Here is a 24,168-nt window from a genome sequence, read left to right as displayed (position 1 = left end):
GGCATAGTGGAGGGAACTTGTGCCTGAAGTCGGAGGAGGTAGGGGAGGTCCTTAATGAATACTTTGGTTCTGTATTCATTACTGAGAGGGACCTTGAAATTTATGAGGACAGCGTGAAACAGACTGATATGCTCAGACAGGTTGATATTAAGAAGGAAGATATGCTGAAAACTTCGAAAAAGCTAAGGATAGATAAGTCCCCTGGGCCAAACAGGATATACTTAAGGTTACTACTGGAGGAGAGGGAAGAGATTGCTGTGCCTTTGGCGATGAGCTTTATGTCCTCATTGTCCACTGGATTAGTGCCAGATGATTGGAGGGTGGCAAAAGTTATTCCCTTGTTCAAGAAAGGGAATAGGGATAATCCTGGGAATTATAGACCAGTCTATCTTACTTCTGTGGAGGACAAATTATTGCAGAGGATTCTGAGAGATAGGATTTATGCTTACTTGGCAAACCAGAATTTGATTCGAAATAGTCAACATGGTTTGTGAGGGTCATAATGTGTTGCAGGAAAAGCATAGGAGGTCAGGCAGCATCCAAAGAGCAAGAGAATCGATGCTTTGGGCATGACCCCTTCTTCAGGAATCCTGAAGATTATAGAACATAGAACATAGAAAGATACAGCGCAGTACAGGCCCTTCGGCCCTCGATGTTGCGCCGACCGAATCCTACCTAACCTACACTAGCCCAATAACTTCCAAATGCCTATCCAATGCCCGCTTAAATGACCATAAAGAGGGAGAGTTCACCACTGCTACTGGCAGGGCATTCCATGAACTCACAACCCGCTGTGTAAAGAATCTACCCCTAACATCTGTCCTATACCTACCACCCCTTAATTTAAAGCTGTGTCCCCTAGTAACACCTGACTCCATTAGCGGTAAAAGGTTCTCAATGTCGACCCTATCTAAACCCCTAATCATCTTATACACTTCTATCAAATCTCCCCTAAACCTTCTCTTCTCCAATGAGAACAGCCCCAAGTGCCTCAGCCTTTCCTCATAAGATTTTCCTACCATTCCAGGCAACATCCTGGTAAACCTCCTCTGCACTCGTTCCAATGCCTCCACATCCTTCCTATAGTATGGCGACCAAAACTGCACACAATACTCCAGATGAGGCCGCACCAGAGTCTTATACAGTTGCAACATGACCTCAGGACTCCGGAACTCAATTCCTCTACCAATAAAGCCCAGTACACCATATGCCTTCCTCACAGCACTATTTACCTGGGTGGCAACTTTCAGAGATCTGTGTACATGGACACCAAGATCCCTCTGCTCATCCACACTACCAAGTAGCCTACCATTAGCCCAGTAATCCATCATCTTGTTACTCCTACCAAAGTGAATGACTTCACACTTAGCTACATTGAATTCCATTTGCCACCTTTCTGCCCAGCTCTGCAACTTATCTATATCCCGCTGTAACCTACCACTTCCTTCCTCACTATCCACAACTCCACCGACTTTTGTGTCATCCGCAAACTTGCTTACCCAGCTTTCAAGCCCTTCCTCTAGATCATTTATAAAGATAACAAAAAGCAATGGTCCCAAAACAGATCCTTGTGGTACACCGCTAGTAACTGCACTCCAAGATGAACTTAGTCCATCAACTACTACCCTCTGTCTCCTTCCAGCCAGCCAATTCCTAATCCAAACCTCTAATGTATCCTCAATGCCATACCTCCGTAGTTTTAGCATTAGCCTACCATGGGGAACCTTATCGAACGCCTTACTAAAATCCATATACACAACATCTACTGCTTTACCCTCGTCCACTTCCTTAGTCACCTTCTCAAAGAACTCAATAAGGTTTGTGAGGCACGACCTGCCCTTCACAAAACCATGCTGGCTATCCTTGATCACGTTATTCCTATCCAGATGTTCATAAATCTTATCCCTTACCATTCTCTCTAAGACTTTGCCCACCACTGAAGTCAGACTCACTGGCCTATAGTTACTAGGGCTATCCCTACTCCCTTTCTTGAACAAGGGGACCACATTCGCTATCCTCCAGTCCTCTGGTACTATTCCCGTTGACAACGACGACATAAAAATCCAGGCCAATGGCTCTGCTATCTCCTCCCTAGCTTCCCATAGGATCCTGGGGTAAATGCCATCAGGCCCAGGAGACTTATCTATTTTCATCCTCTCCAATATTCCCAGAACCTCTTCCCTGCATATTTCCAGGCCATTCATTCTAATCATTTGTGACTCCATATTCACGTCAGCAATAGTGTCCTGTTCCTGAGTGAATACTGATGAAAAGTATTGATTTAGTGTCTCTCCAATCTCCTCCGCCTCCACACACAACTTCCCACTACTATCCTTGACTGGACCGATACCTACCCTAGTCATCCTTTTATTCCTGACATACCTATAGAAAGCCTTTGGGTTTTCCCTAATCCTACCAGCTAAAGACTTTTCATGTCCCCTTCTCGCTTCTCTTAGCTCTCTCTTTAGATTCTTCCTGGCTACCTTATAACTCTCTATCGCCCCAACTGAACCTTCACGCCTCATCTTTACATATGCCGCCTTCTTCCCTTTCACAAGGGATTCCAATTCCTTACTAAACCACGGCTGCCTCACAAGGCCCTTTACACCATGCCTGACTGGTACATACTTATCGAGGACACGTAGTAGCTGCTCCTTGAACAATCCCCACATCTCATTAGTGTTCTTCTCTTGAAGCCTGTTTTTCCAATCCACACATCCTACGTCATGCCTCACTGCATCATAATTTCCCTGCCCCCAGCTATAACTCTTGCCCTGTGGCGCACACTTATCCCTCTCCATCACTAAAGTAAAAGTCACCGAGTTGTGGTCACTGTCCCCGAAGTGCTCACCTACCTCCAAGTCTAACACCTGGCCTGGTTCATTACCTAGAACCAAATCCAGTATAGCCTCACCTCTTGTTGGCCTGTCTACATATTGTGTCAGGAAACCCTCCTGCACACATTGGACAAGATTCTCCTGCTCTTTGGATGCTGCCTGACCTGCTGCGCCTTTCCAGCAACACATTTTCAGCTCCAGCATCTGCAGTCCTCACTTCCTCCTCCTTTGTGAGTATCATGCCTCACAAGCCTTAATGAATTCTTTGAGGATGTGACAAAACACGTTAATGAAGGTGGAGCAGTGGATGTGGTCTACATGGATTTTAGCAAGGTGTTTGATAAGGTTGCCCATGGTAATCTCGTTCAGAAAATCAAGAGGCATGGGATACAGGGAAATTTGGCTGCCTGGCCCATAGAAGGCAGAGGGTGGAAGCAGATAGAAAATATTCAGCCTCGAGCTCAGTGACCAGTGGTGTTCCACATGGATCTATTCTGGGACTTCTGCTCTTTGTGATTTTTATAAAGGACTTGGATGAGGAGGTTAGCAAGTTTGCTGATGGCACAAAGGTTGGTGGAGTGGTGGATAGTGTAGAAAGTCTTGTAGTTTGCTACAGGAGTTTGACAGGATGCAGAACTTGGCTGAGAAGTGGCAGGTTGGGTTCAATGTGGATAACTATGAAGTTATTCATTTTGGAAGGTCAAATTTGAATATAGATTATAGGTTTAAAGGCAGTGTGGAGGAACACAGGAATCTTGGGATCCATGCCCATAGATCCTCTAAAGTTGCCATCCAACTTTGAATTGAATTGAATTGAATTTATTGTCACGTGTACCGAGGCACAGTGAAAAGTTTTGTCTTGTGAGCAATACAGGCAGATCACATAGATAAGTAGCATAGACAGTAAATAATAGGTAAACAGTGGCAAAAACAAAATCACAGATAGAGGCAAATGTTAAGAGTTCGTGCTTCCATTCAGTATTCTAATAACAGTCAGGTAGAAACTCTTATGAAACCGGCTAGTATATACCTTTTGTATTCTCAGATTTCTGTACCTTCTCCCCAGTGGTAGAGGTTGTAGAAAAACATTGCCAGGGTGGGATGGATCTTTAAGAATGCTGGCAACCTTTCCTTGACACCAGGCCTGGTAGATGGATTCTATAGTTGGGAGGTTGGGCCTTCGTGATTGTTTGGGCCGAGTCCACCACTCTCTGAAACTGTCTCTGATCTTGAATGTACAGTTGCCACACCAGGTAGTGATATATCCAGACAGAATGCTCTCGATGGTGCACCTATAAATGTTGGCAAGAGTATTCGCCGTCATGCCAAATTTCCTCAGCTGCCTGAGGAAGAAGAGACGTTATTGGGCCTTTATAATCAGTGTTTCCACATGAACAGTCCAAGAAAGCTTGTTGTTCATGACCACACCCTGGAGCTTGACACTGTCCACTCATTCCACCTCTGTGCAGTTAATGTGTAGGAGGGATGAGTAAGATCCTGCCGAAAGTCAATACAGGGTTCCTTCGTTTTGCTGGCATTAAGAGCTAGATTGTTTTTAGTGCACCATTTTTCCAGGTCTTCCACCTTTCATCTGTAGTATGTTTTGTCGCCATCTGAGATTCAACTGACTATGGTGGTATCATCAGCGAACTTGTAAAAGACATTAGTCTAGTATTTGGTGATGCAGGCATGGGTATACAGCGAGTACAGTCGGGGGCTGAGGACGCACGCCTGGGGGCTCCAGTGTTGAGTGTCAGTGACGATGAAATATTGTCCCTAGTCTTCACTGATTGTAGCCTGTGGGTCAGGAAACTGACGATCCAGTTGCAGAGAGTGGGGCTTAGTCTGAGATCATTAAGTTTAGTAATCAGTCTCAAGGGCATAATAGTGTTGAAGGCTAAACTGTCGCCAATGAGTAGGATTCTTACGTAGCTCTCCTTGGTGTCAAGATGTTTGAGGGAGGAATAAGTGATATGGCATCTTATGTGGATCTGTTGGTCCAATAGGTAAATTGGAGTGGGACAAGAGTAGTGGGGAGGCTGGAGTTGATTAATGCTATGACCAGCCTTTCAAAGCACTTCATGACCACTGAAGTTAGGGGAAAGTGAGGACTGCAGATGCTGGAGATCAGAATCGAAGAGTGTGGTGCTGAAAACACACAGCTGCTCAGGCAGCATCTAAACAGCAGGAATATCGATGTTTCGGGCATAAGCCTTTCATTGGGAATGAGCCTTGTGGGCCAAGGGGGCTGAGAGATAAATGGGAGGGGTGGGGCGGGGGGAACAGGTAGCTGGAAACGTGATAGATAGATGAAGGTGGGGGTGAAAATGATGGGTCAGAGAAGAGGGTGGAGCAGGTAGGTGGGAAGGAAGATGGGCAGGTAGGGCAGGTCAAGAGAGGGGTGCTATGTTGGCAGGTTGGAACTGGGATAAGATGGAGGGCAAATGAGGAAACTGGTGAAATCCCCATTAATCCTGTGTGGTTGGAGGGTGCCAAGGTGGAATTTGAGGCATTCTTCTTCCAGGCATCAGGTGGTTCGAGTTTGGTGATTGAGGAGGTCCAGGACCAGCATGTCCTTGGCAGTGTGGATGGGTATTAAAGTGTTCAGTCACAAGGCATTGGGGTTGTTTCATGCGGGTGTCCCAGAGATGTTCTCTGAAATGATCCGCAAGTTGGCTTCCCATCTCCCCAGTGTAGATTAGATCACACCACGTGCAATGGACACAGAAGATGACACAGGTAAATCTCTGTCGGATGTGGAAGGATTCTTTGGGGCCTTCGATGGAGATGGGGGGGTTAAGTGTGGGCACAGGTTTTGCACTTCTTGCAATGACAGGAGAAGGTGCCAGGAGTGGAGGGTAGGTTGGTGGGGGGCATAGACCTAACAAGGAAGTTGTGGAGGGAATGGTCTCTCTGGAACGCAGATGGAGGGGTAAGGAACTATATCTCTGGTGATGGGGTCTGTTTGTTGCTGGCGGAAATGGCAGAGGATAAAACAATGTATCAGGAGGTTGCTGGGGTAGAAGGTGAAGACCGGGGGGTGTTCTGTCCTTGTTACGATTGGAGGGCTGCGGTTCAAGGGCGGTGGTATGGGAAGTGGAGAAGATATGCTGGAGGGCATCATTGACCACGTGGGAGGGGAAATTGCAGTCTTTGAAGAACGAGGCCATCTGAGATGTTCTATGGTTCTATTTATCTCTCGGGCTCCTTCGCCCACAAACCTCATTCCTGATCCAAGTTGATAGGGTTTTTAAGGAAGCATATGGTGTGTTTGCTTTCATTAGCGGGAACTGAGTTTAAGAGCTACAAGGTTATGCTGCAGCTCTATAAAGCCCTGGTTAGACCACAGTTGGAATATTGTGTTGAGTTCTGATTGCCTCATTATAGGAAGGATGTGGAAGCTTTAGAGAGGGTGCAGAGAGATTTACCAGGATGTTGCTTGGACTGGAGGATATGTCTTATGAAGAATGGTTGAGGGCTTTTCTCATTGGAGCAAAGAAGAACAAGAGGTGACTCAATAGAGATAGAGTTCTACAAGATGATGAGAGACATAAATCAAGTTAATAGTTAGACACTTTTTCCCAGGGCAGAAATGGCTATCACAAGGGTCTATAATTTTAAAGCGATTGGAGCAAGGTTTAGGGGAAATGTCAGAGGTAAATTCTTTACACAGAGTGGTCGGTGCCTGGAATGCACTGCCACTGGTGGTAGTAGGATCTGATACATTTAAGTGACTCTTGGACAGGCACATTGATGATAATAAAATGAAGGGTATCTAGCTTAATTTCATCTTAGAGTAGGATAAAAGGTCAGCACAACATCGAGGGCTGAAGGCCCTGTATTGTGCTATACTAGTATATGTTCTATGGAACCTGTAACCCTATTCTAAGTGATTAAAAATTTAACAATAATCTCAGTTTGTTCAATACATCACATCAGTTGTATGACACTTTGATCTTTTACCATAAATTCTCTGTCCTATGACCCAGTTCCACTAGCTAGTTAATGAAAGAGCAGCAATCTGAAAGCTTGTACAGGTACACAATGCTCCGAAATCCGAAGATTTTTTTTGTGATTCTTTTTCTCCATAACAAGGTTGTTTGGCATGCAAACAGTTAACCCACTCCCACTCAACCCACATCACTTGGATGTGACATGGCAGCGTGGCCCAGCACTGGCAGGCAACAATTCTGTCTCAGTGCTCGTAGTACTCACAGGTGCATCTGCTGTTTGGTAAAGTTTTTTAAATTTCACTGTTAAGCTGTAATTTATTTTGAAATACGAAAAATTCCAAATTCTGAAAACCAGCTGGCCTGAGGGATAAAGGACTGTGTACCTGTACTTCCACACAAACCTATTGGACTATAAGCTGGTGTTGTGTGATATTTAACTTTGCCCACCCAAGTCCAACATCAGCATCTCCACATCATTGCTTTTAAACTTTCACCTATTACTGGAAGCAACACTAACACCTTATCCCCAACAGCAAAATTGTGAGTTTTTGATTTCTTGTCTGCTTCCCATTTCATTTTATGCTGTGATAGTTTTAAATGTTGTCTCTTGTGAAAAATTTAAGTAATTCCTTTATAATCCCTTTAGATGTGATATTGTAAAATGGAAAGGCCTCTGGAAATCTAGTGGACACATCAATGATTGTTATCAAATACTGGTTCCTACTTTTTTTTAGGTAGGGTTTCTATGCAATCAATTAAGACTCCTGTAAAAGGTTTCTCAAATGCAGGAATAGGTATTAATAGTGTAGGTTTCATTACCGCCTGTAGTTTTCCAATTACGTGACATGAGTGACATATCTGGCTAAATTTAACTACAGCCTTGTGTAGTCCTGCAACACCTCCTTTCTATAACCCACTCAAAGCAATTTGATAAATTTCTGACCATTTCTCATCTGCCTGAATATGTGATGGTCTTCATTTCCATTAGATGTCATTCTTAAGATAGTAGCACAGAGGGAAACATCTAGACTCTTTCTTCCATGTATGCTTTTTGATACAACTCTATTAAATTTTATCTTTCTGCTGCAATTCAGTTAATTTTTTCTGAATTAAAGATGTCTACGTTGTCATCTATTTGCTTTGTCTCAACCATTTGATCAAACAGGCTGTCCACTATTTCCACTTCAACCTTCTTATCTCTACTCATTGATGTCACCTGTGACCTCATTACCACACAGTCAGGAAAAGTTCTAGGACATGTGTCCTGCAATAGTTTAGTTGCCTAAGTTTTCAATCACAGTAGGCAGCATTCCTACCTTATAATCAGATATACCGTTAGCAAGGACTAATTGTATTCCTGAAGCTGAGAGTTTATGCAGTACTCCTGCAATGACTTCTCCACTCTTCATTGGACACTCTAACCTCATTCTACCTAACTGGGTACTTCTTGTCTCACTGTGAATTCCTGTTACTAGCACATTTTCTGATAATAGTCCATCAGAGCTACATAGGTCCTCATCATTCAACTTCAAAGAATGAAAGGATCCTGTATCTCCTAATATTGTAATTTCTTTATCCGCTGCTCTGGCCTTTGTGAGCAAATTTGACCTTCCCACATATTTGGTTTAAGAAGATCTGCCACTTCCTCTTTAACCAACCTCTGACCAGGTTGTACATTCTGATGCAGCTTTTGAGCCTCCACTGTGCTTTCTGTTACCACTCCAACAACATTCACTGACTTATCCTGTTTTGCTATGCCTGGCTTCCCAGTGCTTTTCCTAACCCACCAGTACTGTGATTTCACATGGCTTACTTTATTGCAGTGAAAACACCAGGGCTTTTAAACTTCTCTTTCCCCTTCAACTGTTTCCTTTTTACCCTGTGGTAGTTATCCTTAAGATTTTCAATGATATCTACCTTTCCTTGTACACGTGAGGATTCCTCTTTTTTTCCCAGATTTCTAACCCTCACGGATTGAAATTGATTTTGGAAGCCAAACTTTAAAGTTCCAAGACGTCATTTCCGCCACCTCCAAATGGATCCCACCACCAGAGATATATTTCCCTACCCTCCCCTATCAGCCTTAGAAAAGAGCACTCCCTCCGTGACTCTCTCGTCAGGTCCACACCCCCCACCAACCCAACCTCCACTCCCGGCACCTTCCCCTGCAACCGCAAGAAATGCAAAACTTGCGCCCACACCTCCCCCCTTACTTCCCTCCAAGGCCCCAATGGATCCTTCCATATCCGCCACAAATTCACCTGCACCTCCACACACATCATTTACTGCATCCGCTGCACCCGATGTGGCCTCCTCTATATTGGGGAGACTGGCCGCCTCCTTGCGGAATGTTTCAGAGAACACCTCTGGGACACCCGGACCAACCAACCCAACCACCCCGTGGCTCAACACTTCAACTCTCCCTCCAACTCCACCAAGGACATGCAGGTCCTTGGACTACTCCATTGCCAGACCATAGCAACACGACGGCTGGAGGAAGAGCGCCTCATCTTCCGCCTAGGAACCCTCCAACCACAAGGGATGAACTCAGATTTCTCTAGTTTCCTCATTTCCCCATCTCCCACCTTGTCTCAGTCAGATCCCTTGAACTCAGCACTGCCTTCCTAACCTGCAATCTTCTTCCTGACCTCTCCGCCCCCATCCCCACTCCAGCCTATCACCTTCACCTTGACCTCCTTCCACCTATCGCATTTCCAACACCCCTCCCCCAAGTCCGTCTTCCCTACCTTTTATCTTAGCCTGCTGGACACACTTTCCTCATTCCTGAAGAAGGGCTCATGCCCAAAATGTCGATTCTCCTGCTCCGTGGATGCTGCCTGACCTGCTGCGCATTTCCAGCAACACATTTTGAGTTCTATTTTTAATGCCCCTATCCACCTATCAAAACGACTTTATTTGATCCTTTCAAACTCGATCTAGGTTTGACAAGGGTCCCTGTTTAGATTCCTGAAACATTGTCTGCAAGCTTCTCACACCAGCTCGTATGCACTTAAAATTAATTGTTTTCTTCACCTCTTTGTTCGGCCCAGATACCTTCTGTGATGCAAATACCTCACTAGCTCTACCCACAAGTTTTGTTTGGATCAACAAACCCACTTGGTCACCGGCCACTTCATTTGTTTAGCCACTTTCTCAGATGAGACAAAAAAAAGGTTTCTACATCCTCCTCGTCACATTTAGGCAATGCGTGAATACATTTAAACAGATTCTCACCAGGACTTTGGCTCCCATGGTTTTGCTCATCCTCATTCTCTTCCTTACTAAACTTAACTTCAGCCTTCCATCTTTTCAAGCTGACTTTCCTGTCGAAGTGACAATTTCTGAAGTTCAAACTCCCTCTCTTTCTTCCTTTCCTCTCTCTTCTCTCTGTTTTTCTCTCTCTTTTTCTTTTTTTCGATCTAAATGATTCATTCTTTTTCTCTTTCCTCTTCTTTTAATCATAACTCAAAGTTTCATTTCTTTTGCCCTTTCCTTGTCTTTTGCCCCTAACTCATCTAAAGATTTGATGGTGTTTCCAATAAATTTAAATGCAGAGTTATTGCTGTAATTATCCCATCTTTCCTCATGGAAGGAGGCAGCTCCAACTCCAAATCATCTGCTAATTCCAGCAGCTTGGCCTTTATAACCTTTTGCAAACCCCCACCAAAGCCACTTCTTCCATCCTCCAAAAACTCTTTGTGGCCAAAAGCTCAATTGTTATTCCAAGCACCGTTTAAACCAATTGGAAATCAACACCCAGAACAAAAGACACTAAACACCTACCATTCGCTGCCTTCGAGTCCAGTCACCCTAATTCCAAACACGGACTACAGAACAAATCCCGGACCAGCCCCCAATCTGTTATGGACCAGGCCAGAACCCCACAAAACATTTCAAGAAAGTAGGCGGACCCGAACGTTTCCACTTGATTTAAGCAGGTGTAAATTGGATATTCCAGGGGTGATGCAGCTGGTAAAAAACAATTAGGTTTAAATAAAATATAATTTATTTACAGAGTAGCAAATGAAACACAAACAAAAGAGAACAGAATACAGAAAAACGTAACCTATCCGAAAACCCAACTTAATGATGCTGTTCCAAACTTTGCAACAATCCCCAGAAACACCACTTTGGGAAAAAAGGTAAAATTAAACACAGATTCTTATAGGAGAAAGGGATGGCAGGGAGATTCGGCACAGAACACCTTCTTCCATGTAGCTGTTTCTTTGACCAGAAGCCTCAAAACTGACTGCATGCTCTGAAGAGCTAGATCAAACCAGAGCGAAGCTGAGCTGGGAAAATTGGCTCCTCCCCTTTCATTACACATTTTTTTAACTTCAAGTTTCTTCAAGTAGATCAATTCAAACATTTTGGCAACTCTACCTTGTACAACACTTTGAAGAAAAACAAGAATAACACAACCATGTTAAAGGAGCAGCATCGTCAAACCTTCCCCCTTAAAAAATGAACCATCAATATCCAAAGATAGCTTCATTTTAAAACCCCATAATCTAACACTGTCAGTGCTCTACAACACTTACATTGACTATAAACATGCAAACACGCATTACCACATTCTGTTTCAGTCCGTTTACTCTTGCCAACAAAAGACTCCGTTTCTCATCTATGTCTCGACAATACATTGGCAATCTCATTTTCTCGTCCTGCCACATGCACAATTTTCAAATGGTTCTAACAACAATCTCCATCTCAACAGTCTGGATTGTTTGTCCTTAAATTTCTCCACAAACTTCAGTGGGTAATGATCAGTGCATATGATTGACTCAGATACATTACTGGTAACATTCAAGTTTAAATGATGCAAGGCCAACACCAAGTTCAAAGTCTCCTTCTCAACTGTCAAATATCTCTGCTGATAAATGAATTACCTGCAGAAATACCTGATAGGTCTTTCTATCTTCTCGTCTTCATGCAACAGCGCTGCATTGACATCCACATCACTTGCATCGATAGTCACTTTAAATAGTTTTGCGTAATTCGGTGTCGATAACACTGGACAGTGGTTAACACAGCTTTCAGGTTGTCAAATGCTTTCTGACAGTCCACTGTCCATTGAAACTCCTTATCTTTCTTTAGTAATTCAGTGTGTGGAGCAGCCACACTGCGAAAATTTGGTATAAATTTTCAATAATCCCAGGAATCGTAGTACTGCTCTTTCAGTCGATGGTATGGGAAACTCACTAATTACTTTTTTTTTCATTCCATGGGTCTATTTCTCCATGTCCAATAACGAGGCCTAGGAAAGTGATTTTGGCTTTGGCAAATTAACTTTTAGCCAAGTTTACCACCAAGCCTGCCTCCTGAAGTCAATTGAACAATTATGTTGCAAATGCTCCTTCCATGTGTGACGAAAAATCACCAGGTCATCTATATATACAGCACAGTTGGGTAATCCAGTATTGGTTAGTCTCTGAAATGTGGCTGGTGCATTTTTCATTCCAAATGCCATGACTTTAAGTTGATACAGTCCATTCAGCATTACGAAAGCCAAAATTGTCTTTGCTCTTCCAGACAAAAGTACCTGCCAGTGTCCTTTGAGCAAGTCCAACTTAGAAGTATGAGTTGCTTGTCCTACCTTTTTAACACAATCTTCCAAACACAGAATTGGAAATGCGTCAGTCTTTGTAACTGCATTGACTTTGCGATAGTCAGTGGGTACCCACATAACCAGTGGGTACCATCTCGTCTTGGCACCAATTCAGTGGCTGAGCTCCAGTCACTGTAATTCACTTTGATAATGTTGTCTTGCAGCATGCTTTCAATCTCCTTTTGAACCTGCGTCAACTTTAGATGGTAATGCCTGTAAGGTTGTTGCTTCATCGGAACAGCATCTCCTATATCCACACCATGCATAATTAGGTTAGTAGTCAGATGGATCAGTTTTTGTCCAATGTGTACAGGAGGGTTTCCTGACACAGTATGTTGAAGGGCCGACAAGACGGGAGGCCACACTGGATCTGGTGCTTGGTAATGAACCAGGTCAGGTGTTTGATTTAGTTGTAGGTGAGCACTTTGGAGAAAGTGACCATAACTCAGTTACGATTAGTTTAGCGATGGAAAGGGATAAGTACATGCCACAGGTCAAGAGTTATCGGTGGGGCAAGGGCAATTATAATGCGATTAGACAAGAATTAGGATGCATAGAATGGGGTAGCAAAATGCAGGGGATGCAGACAATGGAAATGTGGAGCTGGTTTAAGGTACAGATATTGCGTGTCATAGAACATAGAACATAGAACATAGAAGGATACAGCGCAGTACAGGCCCTTCGGCCCTCGATGTTGCGCCGACCGAGTCCTACCTAACCTATACTAGCCCAATAACTTCCAAATGCCTATCCAATGCCCGCTTAAATGAACATAAAGAAGGAGAGTTCACCACTGATACGGGCAGGGCATTCCATGAACTCACAACCCGCTGTGTGAAGAATCTACCCCTAACATCTGTCCTATACCTACCACCCCTTAATTTAAAGCTATGTCCCCTAGTAACACCTGACTCCATTAGCGGTAAAAGGTTCTTAGTATCTACCCTATCTAAACCCCTAATCATCTTATACACTTCTATCAGATCTCCCCTAAACCTTCTCTTCTCCAATGAGAACAGCCCCAAGTGCCTCAGCCTTTCCTCATAAGATTTTCCTACCATTCCAGGCAACATCCTGGTAAACCTCCTCTGCACTCGTTCTAAAGCTTCCACATCCTTCCTATAGTATGGCGACCAAAACTGCACACAATACTCCAGATGAGGCCTCACCAGAGTCTTATACAACTGCAACATGACCTCAGGACTCCGGAACTCAATTCCTCTGCCAATAAAGCCCAGTACACCATATGCCTTCCTCACAGCACTATTTACCTGGGTGGCAACTTTCAGAGATCTGTGTACATAGACACCAAGATCCCTCTGCTCATCCACACTACCAAGTAGCCTACCATTAGCCCAGTAATCCATCAAGTGTCCTTGATAGGTATGTCCCTGTCAGGCAGGGAGGAAGTGATAAGGTAAGGGAATCATGGTTTACTACAGAAATTGCATCTTTAGTTAAGAAGAAGAAGGAGGCTTATGTGTTGATGAGGCAAGATGGTTCAGATGAGACAATGAAAAGTTATAGATCAGCTAGGAAGGATTTAAAGTGAGAGTTAAGAAAAGCAAAGAGAGGACACGAGCAGTCTTTAGCAAATAGAATAAAGGAGAACCCTAAAGCTTTCTATAGGTATGTGAGGAATAAAAGGGTGATTAGGGTAGGAATAGGGCCAGTCAAATACAGAAGTGGGAAGTTGAGTGTGGGCCCAGTGGAGATTGGAGAGGTGCTAAACGAACATTTCTCATCGGTTTTCATTCAGGAAAAGGAGAATATTGTAGAGGAGAAGAATGAGGTACGAGATATTAGACAATAAAAGATGGTAGGCTGTTGGAGAAATTGCAGAGGCATGGAATTGAGGGTGATTTAGCAGTTTGGATTAGAAACTGGCTATCTGAAAGAAGGCAGCAAGTGGTGGCTGATGGAAAATATTCGGCCTGGAGTCCGGTTACTAGTGGTGTGCCACAAGGATCTGTTTTGGGACCACTGCTGTTTGTCATTTTTATAAATGACTTAGACGCACACATAGGTGGAAGCATTAGTAAATTTGCAGACGACACTAAAGTCAGTGGAGTAATTGACAGTTTGGAAGAATATTACAGATTGCAGGGGGACTTGGATAAACTGCAAAATTGGGCTAAGAGGTGGCAAATGGAGCTCAATGCAGCTAAATGTGAGGTGATGCACTTTGGGAAGAATAACAGAAAGGCAGAGTACTGGGTCAATGGAAAGATTCTTGGTAGTGTGGATGTGTAGAGGGATCTTGGAGTCCATGTACATTGATCCCTGAAAGTTGCCACCCAGGTTGACAGTGCTGTTAAGAAGGCATACGGTGTGTCAGGTTTCATTCGTAGAGGGATTGAGTTCCTGAGCCGCAATATCATGCTGCAACTTTACAAAACGCTAGTGTGGCCACACTTGGAATATTGTGTACAGTTCTGGTCCCCATATTTTGGGAAGGATGTGGAAGCATTGGAAAAGGAGCAGAGGAGATTTACCAGGATGTTGCCTGGTCTGGAGGGAAGGTCTTATGAGGAAAGGCTGAGAGACTTGAGTCTGTTCTCATTACAGAGAAGAAGGCTCAGAGGGGTTTTAATAGAGACATACAAAATGATCAAAGGATTAGATAGGGTCGACAGTGAAAGTCTTTTTCCTAGGATGTTGACATCAGCTTGTACGGGGGGGCATAACGACAAATTGAGGGGAGATAGATTAAAGGCAGATGTCAGAGGCAGGTTCTTCACGCAGAGAGTGGTAAGGGTGTGGAATGCCCAACCTGCTAACTCAGCCACATTAGGGAGATTTAAACAATCCTTAGACAAGCATAGGGATGACGATGGGATAGTGTAGGGGGACGAGCTGAGAATAGTTCACAGGTTGGCGTAACATCGAGGGCCAAAGGGCCTGTTCTGCACTGTATTATTCTATGTTCTGTGTTCCCAGCTTATTTCCACATAATCTCCCCATGTGATAGCAATAACTCTATCAGATCATTTCAACGTTCCAATGGAACATAATCATTTATCTCAATTTTTGACAACTTCCTTGTTGTCTAATTTAATTTGAGGAATACCCAATTCAGAATCCTCTGAACTTAGTTCTTCACCCTGTGTTGTAACCAATAACACAAACTCCTTTTGCTTGGTAAAAACAAGGACTGCAGATGCTGGAAACCGAAGTCTAGATTACAGTGGTGCTAGAAAAGCACAGCAGGTCAGGCTGCATCCGAGGAACAGGAAAATCGACATTTCGGGCAAAAGGCTTTCATTAGGAATAGAGGGTTTCGGGGGGAGTGAGTGAGTGTGAGTGAGTGAGTGGAGGAGAGGAGAAAGAGAGTGGAGGGAAGGGGGAGAGAGAGAGAGAGGACGAGGAGTGAGTAAGGGGAGGAGAGAAAAAAAACTAAAATAAAATCTAAACTCCTTTTGCTGTCCATCCCTCAAAATATCTTTTGAGCATATTCTCATGACACACTCTGTGAGATTTCTTTCTTTCTGGGGTCCTTGTCAAATAGTTCACCTCTCTCAACCTCCTTTCAACTTGATAAGATCCACTAAATTTTGCTTTTAAATGTTCACCTATCACTGGAAGCAACACTAACTCTTTATCCCCGATCTCAAAATTGTGAATTTTTGATTTCTTGTCTATGTCCTGTTTCATTGTATGCTGTGATACTTTTAAATGCTATCTTGCCAACTACCCCACTCTATGTAATTATACATTAAAATCTGCCACATAGTCCAAATATGTTGTCTCTGAATTCTGACTTATAAATTTCTCCTTAATCGATTTTGGAGGTCCTCTCACTTCATGCTCAAAAACTGATACAAATGGACTGAATTTGATTGATTCTCTCAGTGAATTTCTGATCACAACAAGTACAAATGGAATTCCTTATCCCAATTATCTGGAAAGTCTTGGTCCTTAATGTCCGATGCCACCTTTCTCGCACTCTCTGCAATTCTGGATGGTACGCAGTTCATAGAGTCATAGAGTCATAAAAGATGTACAACATGGAAAGAGACCCTTCGGTCCAACCTGTCCATGCGACCAGATATCCCAACTCAATCTCATCCCACCTGCCAGCATCTGGCCCATATCCATCCAAACCCTTCCTATTCATATACCCATCAAATGCCTCTTAAATGTTGCAATTGTACCAGCCTCCTCTAGCAGTTCATTCCATACATGTACCACCCTCTGCGTGAAAAAGTTGCCCCTTAGGTCTTTTTTATATCTTTCCTCTCTCACCCTACACCTATGCCCTCTAGTTATGGACCCCCACACCCCCCCACCCACGCTCCCCCCCACCCCCCATTCCCAGGGATAAGACTTTGCCTATTTACCCTATCCATACCCCTCATAATTTTGTAAACCTCTTGAAGGACACCCCTCAGCTCTGTTTTATTCCTAAGCTGTCCATAACTTCCTTGAATAATTTCAACGTAATGATTGGCCCTTGATCTGATTGTATCTCTGTGGGTAGTCCGTATCTCATGAAAACATTATGTAGTTCCTCTCCAATCCTTTTAGCTGTGATATTGCGTAATGGAACAGCTTCTGGAAATCTAGTGGACACATCCATTATTGTTAACAAATATTGATTCCCACTTTGACAAAGGGTCAGTTAGACTTGAAACATCAGCTCTTTTCTCTCCTTACAGATGCTGCCAGACTTGCTGAGATTTTCCAGCATTTTCTCTTTTTTGGTACTGATTCCCACTTTTTTGTTTTAGGTAGGGGGTCCTATACAATCAATTAAGACTCTTGTTCAAGGGACTTTATTGCACTGTACTTAAATTTAAAATTCATTTCATAAAACTAAAAAGCAATTAAATATACGGATTATGATATTTAGCATAGGTTACATCATGAAGATAGATGCCCACAATTTGGAGCTTGGGAAGGGTGTTTTCACTTAAATATACATTGGCTACACAGTGAGAGGCTCTGGTGTAGGAAAGAGTTTCCCATACAAAATCCCATATCTCAGCCATGTCTGACGAAAGATCAATGTGAAACATTAACTCTTCTACACAGTTGCTCGAAGATCTGTTAAGTATTTCCACTATTTTCAGCTTTCACTGCTTTTAACAAAGCTTATATAGCTGACTTTGATTAATCTGAACATATGTCAAAGATCAATAATTTGACTCAAAAGTATAAATTCCAAATAGAGTCTATAAAACAATGTTACCTCATTGTATGCAACCATGTTTTCCAAAGTTAAGGTATGATCTTCTGGCAAGTTGATCATAATCTTTTGGGCTATTTCATATAATACTTCATCGATATGAATTTCACGTAAGTCAATTAGCTGAAAGCAACAGCAAGCATAATTTTAAAATTATTTTCATAAGTATGAATGATAGATATAGGACAGATATCAGGGCTAGTTTCTTTACTCAAAGAGTAGTAGAGGCCTGCCTGCAACAGTAGTAGACCCGTCGATGTTAAGGACATTTAAATGGGCATTGGGTATACAAATACTGTACATAATAATGGAACAGTGTAGGTTAGATGGGCATCAGGTTAATTTCACAGGTTGGCACATCGTTGGCTGAAGGGCCTGTACTGCGCTCTAATTTTCTATGTTCTGTGTAATGCTTACATTAAACTCAGAGCACAGAAATAGGTCATTAAGCCCAATCAGCCAGTGTCAGCATTTATGTTCCATCAAGCCTTCCCCCATCTTGATTTATCTGATCTAAATTGTAGATCACTTTTCACTGAAATGGCATAGTGAGTCACTCAGTGGTAACAGACTGCTATGTAGTCAAACATAAGGAACTGAAACCAGACTGTTCCCATACATACCCTGAGTTCAGCTGCCTTGGGCGGCACGGTGGCACAGTGGTTAGCACTGCTGCCTCACAGCACCAGAGACCTGGGTTCAATTCCCGCCTCAGGTGACTGACTGTGTGGAGTTTGCACGTTCTCCCCGTGTCTGCGTGGGTTTCCTCCGGGTGCTCCGGTTTCCTCCCACAGTCACAAAGATGTGCAGGTCAGGTGAATTGGCCATGCTAAATTGCCCGTAGTGTTAGGTAAGGGGCATGGGTATGGGTGGGTTGCGCTTCGGCGGGTCGGTGTGGACTTGTTGGGCCGAAGGGCCTGTTTCCACACTGTAAGTAATCTAATCTAATCTATGAAACCCCTTGCATTGAAATAATTCATCAAAGTTACCATGTTCTCTAACTTGCTCCAGCTTGCCTTTTCTAATTAACTTGCTCTTTTTTAAATTCAGAACCATCCTCATCTGTCTTTCTATTCTCAGTACTATTTGGGATCACCTGCTGCCCCTCACTACTAGTTTAAAGGCCCCCATCAGCACTAACAAATCTCCTCACCAGAATATTAGTCAGCTTCCAGTTCAGGTGAAACCTGTCCCTTTCGAACAGCTCTTTTCCACCCTAGACAAGATCCCAAAGAACCAGAAATCTGAATTCTTGCCGAGTTCTTAATTGGAGTAAGGCAAATTTTGATGGCACGAGACAGGAACTTTCAAGAGTTGATTGGAGGAGATGGTTCACAGGTAAACTGGCAAGTGGGAAGCTTTTGAAAGTGAGATAATACAGGTTCAGAAGGCATTATGTTCCTGTCAGTGAAGGATAAAATTGGTAAGAGGAGGGAACAATGGATAAATAAAGATATTGAGACTCCGGTCAAAAATAAGAATAGAATAGAAAGGAATATAGAACAGAATATAGGTAAAAACAATGACTGCAGATGCTGGAAACCAGATTCTGGATTAGAGGTGCTGGAGAAGCACAGCAGTTCAGGCAGCATCTGAGGAGCAATAGAATTCCTGATGAAGGGCTTTTGCCTGAAACATCGATTTTACTGCTCCTCAGATGCTGCCTGAACTGCTGTGCTTTTCCAGCACCTCTAATCCAGAATATAGAACACGTGTCACATGTGTGTGTGTGTGTGTGTGTGTGTGTGAGAGAGAGAGAGAGAGAGAGAGAGAGAGAGAGAGAACTGAGATAAGGATTTAACAAGGGCAGCTAGTTTTAAAGTTGCTAACTTTTTGTTTATAAATATTGTGTCTTATATTTCCCTATCATTCCACACCTGAGGAGGGAGCAGAGCTCCAAAAGCTTGCAATTTCAAATAAATCTGTTGGACTATAACCTGGTGTCATTTGATTTTTGACCTTATACAGTTAATGGTAGGGTACTCGGTAATGCCATCAAACAGGGATTCAGGTACACAGTTCCTTGAAAGTTACATCACAGGTAGACAGGGTGGTTAAGAAGTTGTTTAGCACACTTGTCTTCCTTGTTCAGACCACTGAGTATCAGAGTTGGGATGCCATGTTGAGGTTGCACAGGATGTTGGTGAAGCGACCTTTGGAACATTGTGTACAGTCCTGGCCATCTGCTATAGGAAGGATAGTATTAAATTGAAAAAGGTTCAGGAAAGATTTACCAGGATGTTGCTGGAACTGGAAGGCCTGCTTCATAAGGAATGGGTGGAGCACAGTAAGTTGAGGGGTGACCTTATAGAGGTATATAAAATCATTAGGGTTATCAACAAAATGAATAGCAAAGTTCTTTTCCCTAGGATGGGTGAGTTCAAAACTATGAGCATATTTTTGAGGTGAGAGGAAAAAGATTTTAAAAGGACATGAGGGGCAGCTTTATCACACACAAGGTCTGATTCCAGGTTGTATAAACTCAAGGTTATCCCACTGATGCCACTAGAGTTTCCCAGTGATCATATAGCCAAAAATTCAAAGCTGCAGACCAAGCTGCAGAAGCCAAACTCTGATCTCTCCCTTTAGATTGTCTCTCTGATCCCTGGGGTGGAGAGTGTCGGTGCCTTTTGAAAAGGATATGTAGGTCATGTTTGTCCGGTTTATTGACGAGAGAGAAAGGGGAGGGACAATGAGAGGCAATTCACTGATTTTAATGAATTGATTGGAGAGATTGGTCACAGTGAGAAGCCCTGAAATGAAGAAAACAGAAATGTCTTAAATGCTCCAGGAAGAATGTTATTAAACTGGAAAAGGTGCAAAAGAGATTCACAAGATGTCGCCTAGACTGGAGGGTTTGAGTTATAAGGAGAGGCTGAATAGGCTAGGACCTTTTACCCTGGAGAGTAGGAAGCTGAGGGAGATCTTATAAAGGTTTGCGAAAACATTAGGGGCATAGATAAGGTGAATATTCAAGGTCTTCTCCCCGGGGTAGGGAAGTCCAAAACTAGAGGGCATAGATTTAAGGAGGGAGGGGAAATATTTAAAAGGGTCCTAAGGTGCAACTTTTTCACACAGAGTTTGGTGCGTATATGGAACGAGCTGCCAGAGGAAGTGGTAGTCATGGGTATAATTACATCATTTAAAAGACATTTGTTCAGGTACACAGATAGGAAAGGTTTAGAGGAATATGGGCCAATTGCAGGCAAATGTGACTTGTTCAGTTTGGGAAACCTGGTCAGCATGGATGGGTTGGGGCAAAGGGCCTGTTTCTGTGTTATCTGGCTCTACGACTCTATAACTGACAGAGGAATTGAATAAACACTTTTTATTAGTCTTCACAGTAGAAGACACTCATTTATTCCAAAAATATTGAATAATCAAGGGGAAAAAAAGAGGAAAGGAAATAAATGCAGTTGCAATCATTGGAGTAAAAGTGCTAGAAAAACAAATGGGACTAAAGACCAATAAGTCCGCTGAACTTGATGGACTTGTATCCTCAGATATTAAAGGAGGATGCTACAGGGATATTAGATGCACTGGTAGTAATCTTTCAAGAATCCTTATATCCCGGAGAAATTCCAGAGGACTGCAAAACTGCCAAGGTGACATCTTTACTTAAAAAAGGGATGAAACAAAAAAGCTAACTATTGGCCAGTGATATCATGGATGCTATTGAAAAAAATGTTATCATCTATTATAAGGAATGTAATAGCAGAGCATTTAGAAATACATGCTATGATAAAGCAGAGTCAGCATGGCTTCACAAAGAGAAAACCACGCTTGACAAATTTGTGAGAATTCTTTGTGCAGGTGATGAACAGGATAAATAAAGGAGAAGCAGTGGATGTGATACATTTGAATTTCTAGAAGGCATTTGTTAAGGTATCACGCATTGGACTACTTAATGGGTTAAGAGCCCAGCACCGTTATGTTGGTGATGATTTTTTTTTAGACTGAAGATTGACAAACCCTCTTCAAGACGGAGAGTAATGGTAAGAAAGCCTTTTCAGGATGGTAACTTGAAGCTAGTAGAGTGCCAAAGGAGTCAGTGGTTATGGCACAATTATTTAATAATGTATGTTAATGGCCTAGATAAGGTAAGTGAATGTATTATAATCACTTTTGCATGGGAAGGCCATTGGTGAGGATGACTCAGAGTGCAGATGAATATAGACAGGTTAATTGAGTGAGCAAAAGAACAAAGAACAGAACAATGAACAGTAGTCACAGTAACAGCCCCTTCAGCCCACTAAGTCTGTAGCAACACATGATGCCTTTCTGAACTAAAGACATTTTGCCTCTATGCTCCATAGCCCTCTATTCCCTCCTCATTCATGCATCTGTCAAGGTGCCTTTTAATGTTGCTTTTGTATCTGCCTTTGCTACCTCCTCTGGGAGTGCACTCCAGGCACTACCTTCTGTATCATAAAGCTCAGGTGCATTTTGTGGAAGTTTTCAAAGCTTTAGTGTAGTTCCTGTAGCATACTGAAGATTCTGCATTCTGTAAGTAAAGGGCCTGGTAGAGTTTTATATTAGGCCTCAGCTGAATGTGATACTTCTTCTCAGACAATATTATGAAACTGGCTCAAGATAGAAATTGCTTTCTGGATGTGTGCATTGATATCTTAGAGCATGGAACATAGAACAGTACAGCACAGCCCATCGGCCTTCAATGTTGTGTCAAACTTCTATCCTACTCTATGATCAAACTAACCTGCATACCCTACATTTTACTATCATCCATGTACTTGTGCAAGGGTCACTTAAATGTCCCTAATGTATTTGAGTAAAAAATGAGGTCTGCAGATGCTGGAGATCACAGCTGAAAATGTGTTGCTGGTCAAAGCACAGCAGGCCAGGCAGCATCTCAGGAATAGAGAATTCGACGTTTCGAGCACAAGCCCTTCATCAGGAATGAGAGAGAGTAGCCAAGCAGGCTAAGATAAAAGGTAGGGAGGAGGGACTTGGGGGAGGGGCGATGGAGGTGGGATAGGTGGAAGGAGGTCAAGGTGAGGGTGATAGGCCGGAGTGGGGTGGGGGCGGAGAGGTCAGGAAGAAGATTGCAGGTTAGGAGGGTGGTGCTGAGTTGAGGGAACTGACTGAGACAAGGTGGGGGGAGGGGAAATGAGGAAACTGGAGAAATCTGAGGCTTCGGATTTGTTGTAGGTCCAAATTTTGTTGGTTGGAATGTAGTTTCCAAATTTTGTTGGTTGGAATGTAGTTTCCAAATTTTGTTGGTTGGAATGTAGTTCCAAATTTTGTTGGTTGGAATGTAGTTTCCATATTTTGTTGGTTGGAATGTAGTTTCCAAATTTTGTTGGTTGGAATGTAGTTTCCAAATTTGTTGTTCCTACAACAAATCCGAAGCCTCAGATTTCTCCAGTTTCCTCATTTCCCCTCCCCCCACCTTGTCTCAGTCGGTTCCCTCAACTCAGCACCGCCCTCCTAACCTGCAATCCTCTTCCTGACCTCTCCGCCCCCACCCCACTCCGGCCTATCACCCTCACCTTGACCTCCTTCCACCTATCCCACCTCCATCGCCCCTCCCCCAAGTCCCTCCTCCCTACCTTTTATCTTAGCCTGCTTGGCTACTCTCTCTCATTCCTGATGAAGGGCTTGTGCTCGAAACGTCGAATTCTCTATTCCTGAGATGATGCCTGGCCTGCTTTGCTTTGACCAGCAACACATTTTCACCTAATGTATTTGACTCTACTACCACTGTTGGCTGTGCATTCCAAGCACCAACCACTCTCTGTGTAAAGAGCTTACGTCTAAACCTTCCTCTATTAACCTTAAAAATTATGCACCTTGTGATAACCATTTCCATCCTGGGAAAAGGTCTCTGGCTTTCCACTCTATCTATGCCTCTCAGCATCCTGTATACCTCTATCAAGTCACCTCTCATCCTTCTTCACTCCAATGAGAAAAGCCCTAGCTCCCTCAACCTTCCTTCATAAGACATACCCTCCAGTCCAGGCAGCATCAATAATAGAATCTACGAGCAGCACAGTAACAGTGTACAATATTTTGTCGATAGCCATGAGAATCGATAGCAATCAGTCGGGTGCTTCATACTATGTGTCTAGTGTTGGTTGAACCATAACCTTGGTCTTCAACTAACTAATTTGCAGACCAATGTGAATGCACAGAAGAAACAGTAAAGACAATGAGAATGTTTCTGGGAATTATGAACTTCAGTTCTGTTAATAAACTTGAGAAACTGGAGCTGTTTTCCTTCGTGGCTTAAGAAAATTGATTTGATGCAGCATAGGGTTAGACACTCTCTGACAATGTGGTGGAAGCTGTTTTAGGGAATTGAATAAATATCTGAAGAGGTTAAATTCACAGTGCTATGTGAATGGAACATGGTGAGAAACTACGCAGACAAGATCTAAATGTCCTCCTTCTCTAACCATTCTATTATTTTACTATTCTATGTCTTTTCATACATACATTTACCATGATATAAAGCTACTCCAATTACAAGCTTTATTTCATTATAGCCCATAGCTATTTAGAACTTGTCATCACTAGATGCCAAAGTAAAATGAAACACTCTTGTTTCTTACAACTATCATC

The 24,168-nt window shown here is 43.0% G+C and overlaps 1 protein-coding gene across 1 annotated transcript in view; it reads right to left on the bottom strand.

The window, feature by feature from the left end:
- LOC132834281 (dynein axonemal heavy chain 8-like) overlaps positions 1–24,168 on the bottom strand; it is a 1,170,382-nt gene that overhangs the window by 755,343 nt on the left and 390,871 nt on the right. Inside the window, exon 20 of the mRNA XM_060853001.1 lies at positions 17,590–17,709. Within this exon, the coding sequence (XP_060708984.1) occupies positions 17,590–17,709 (120 nt within the window). The remainder of the gene's footprint in view (positions 1–17,589; positions 17,710–24,168) is intronic.

The sequence above is a fragment of the Hemiscyllium ocellatum genome, chromosome 3, assembly GCF_020745735.1.
Source record: "Hemiscyllium ocellatum isolate sHemOce1 chromosome 3, sHemOce1.pat.X.cur, whole genome shotgun sequence".
NCBI lineage: Eukaryota > Metazoa > Chordata > Chondrichthyes > Orectolobiformes > Hemiscylliidae > Hemiscyllium > Hemiscyllium ocellatum.
The sequence above is the reverse complement of the archived record's forward strand: the minus strand, read 5'-3'. Positions and strand labels throughout refer to the sequence as shown.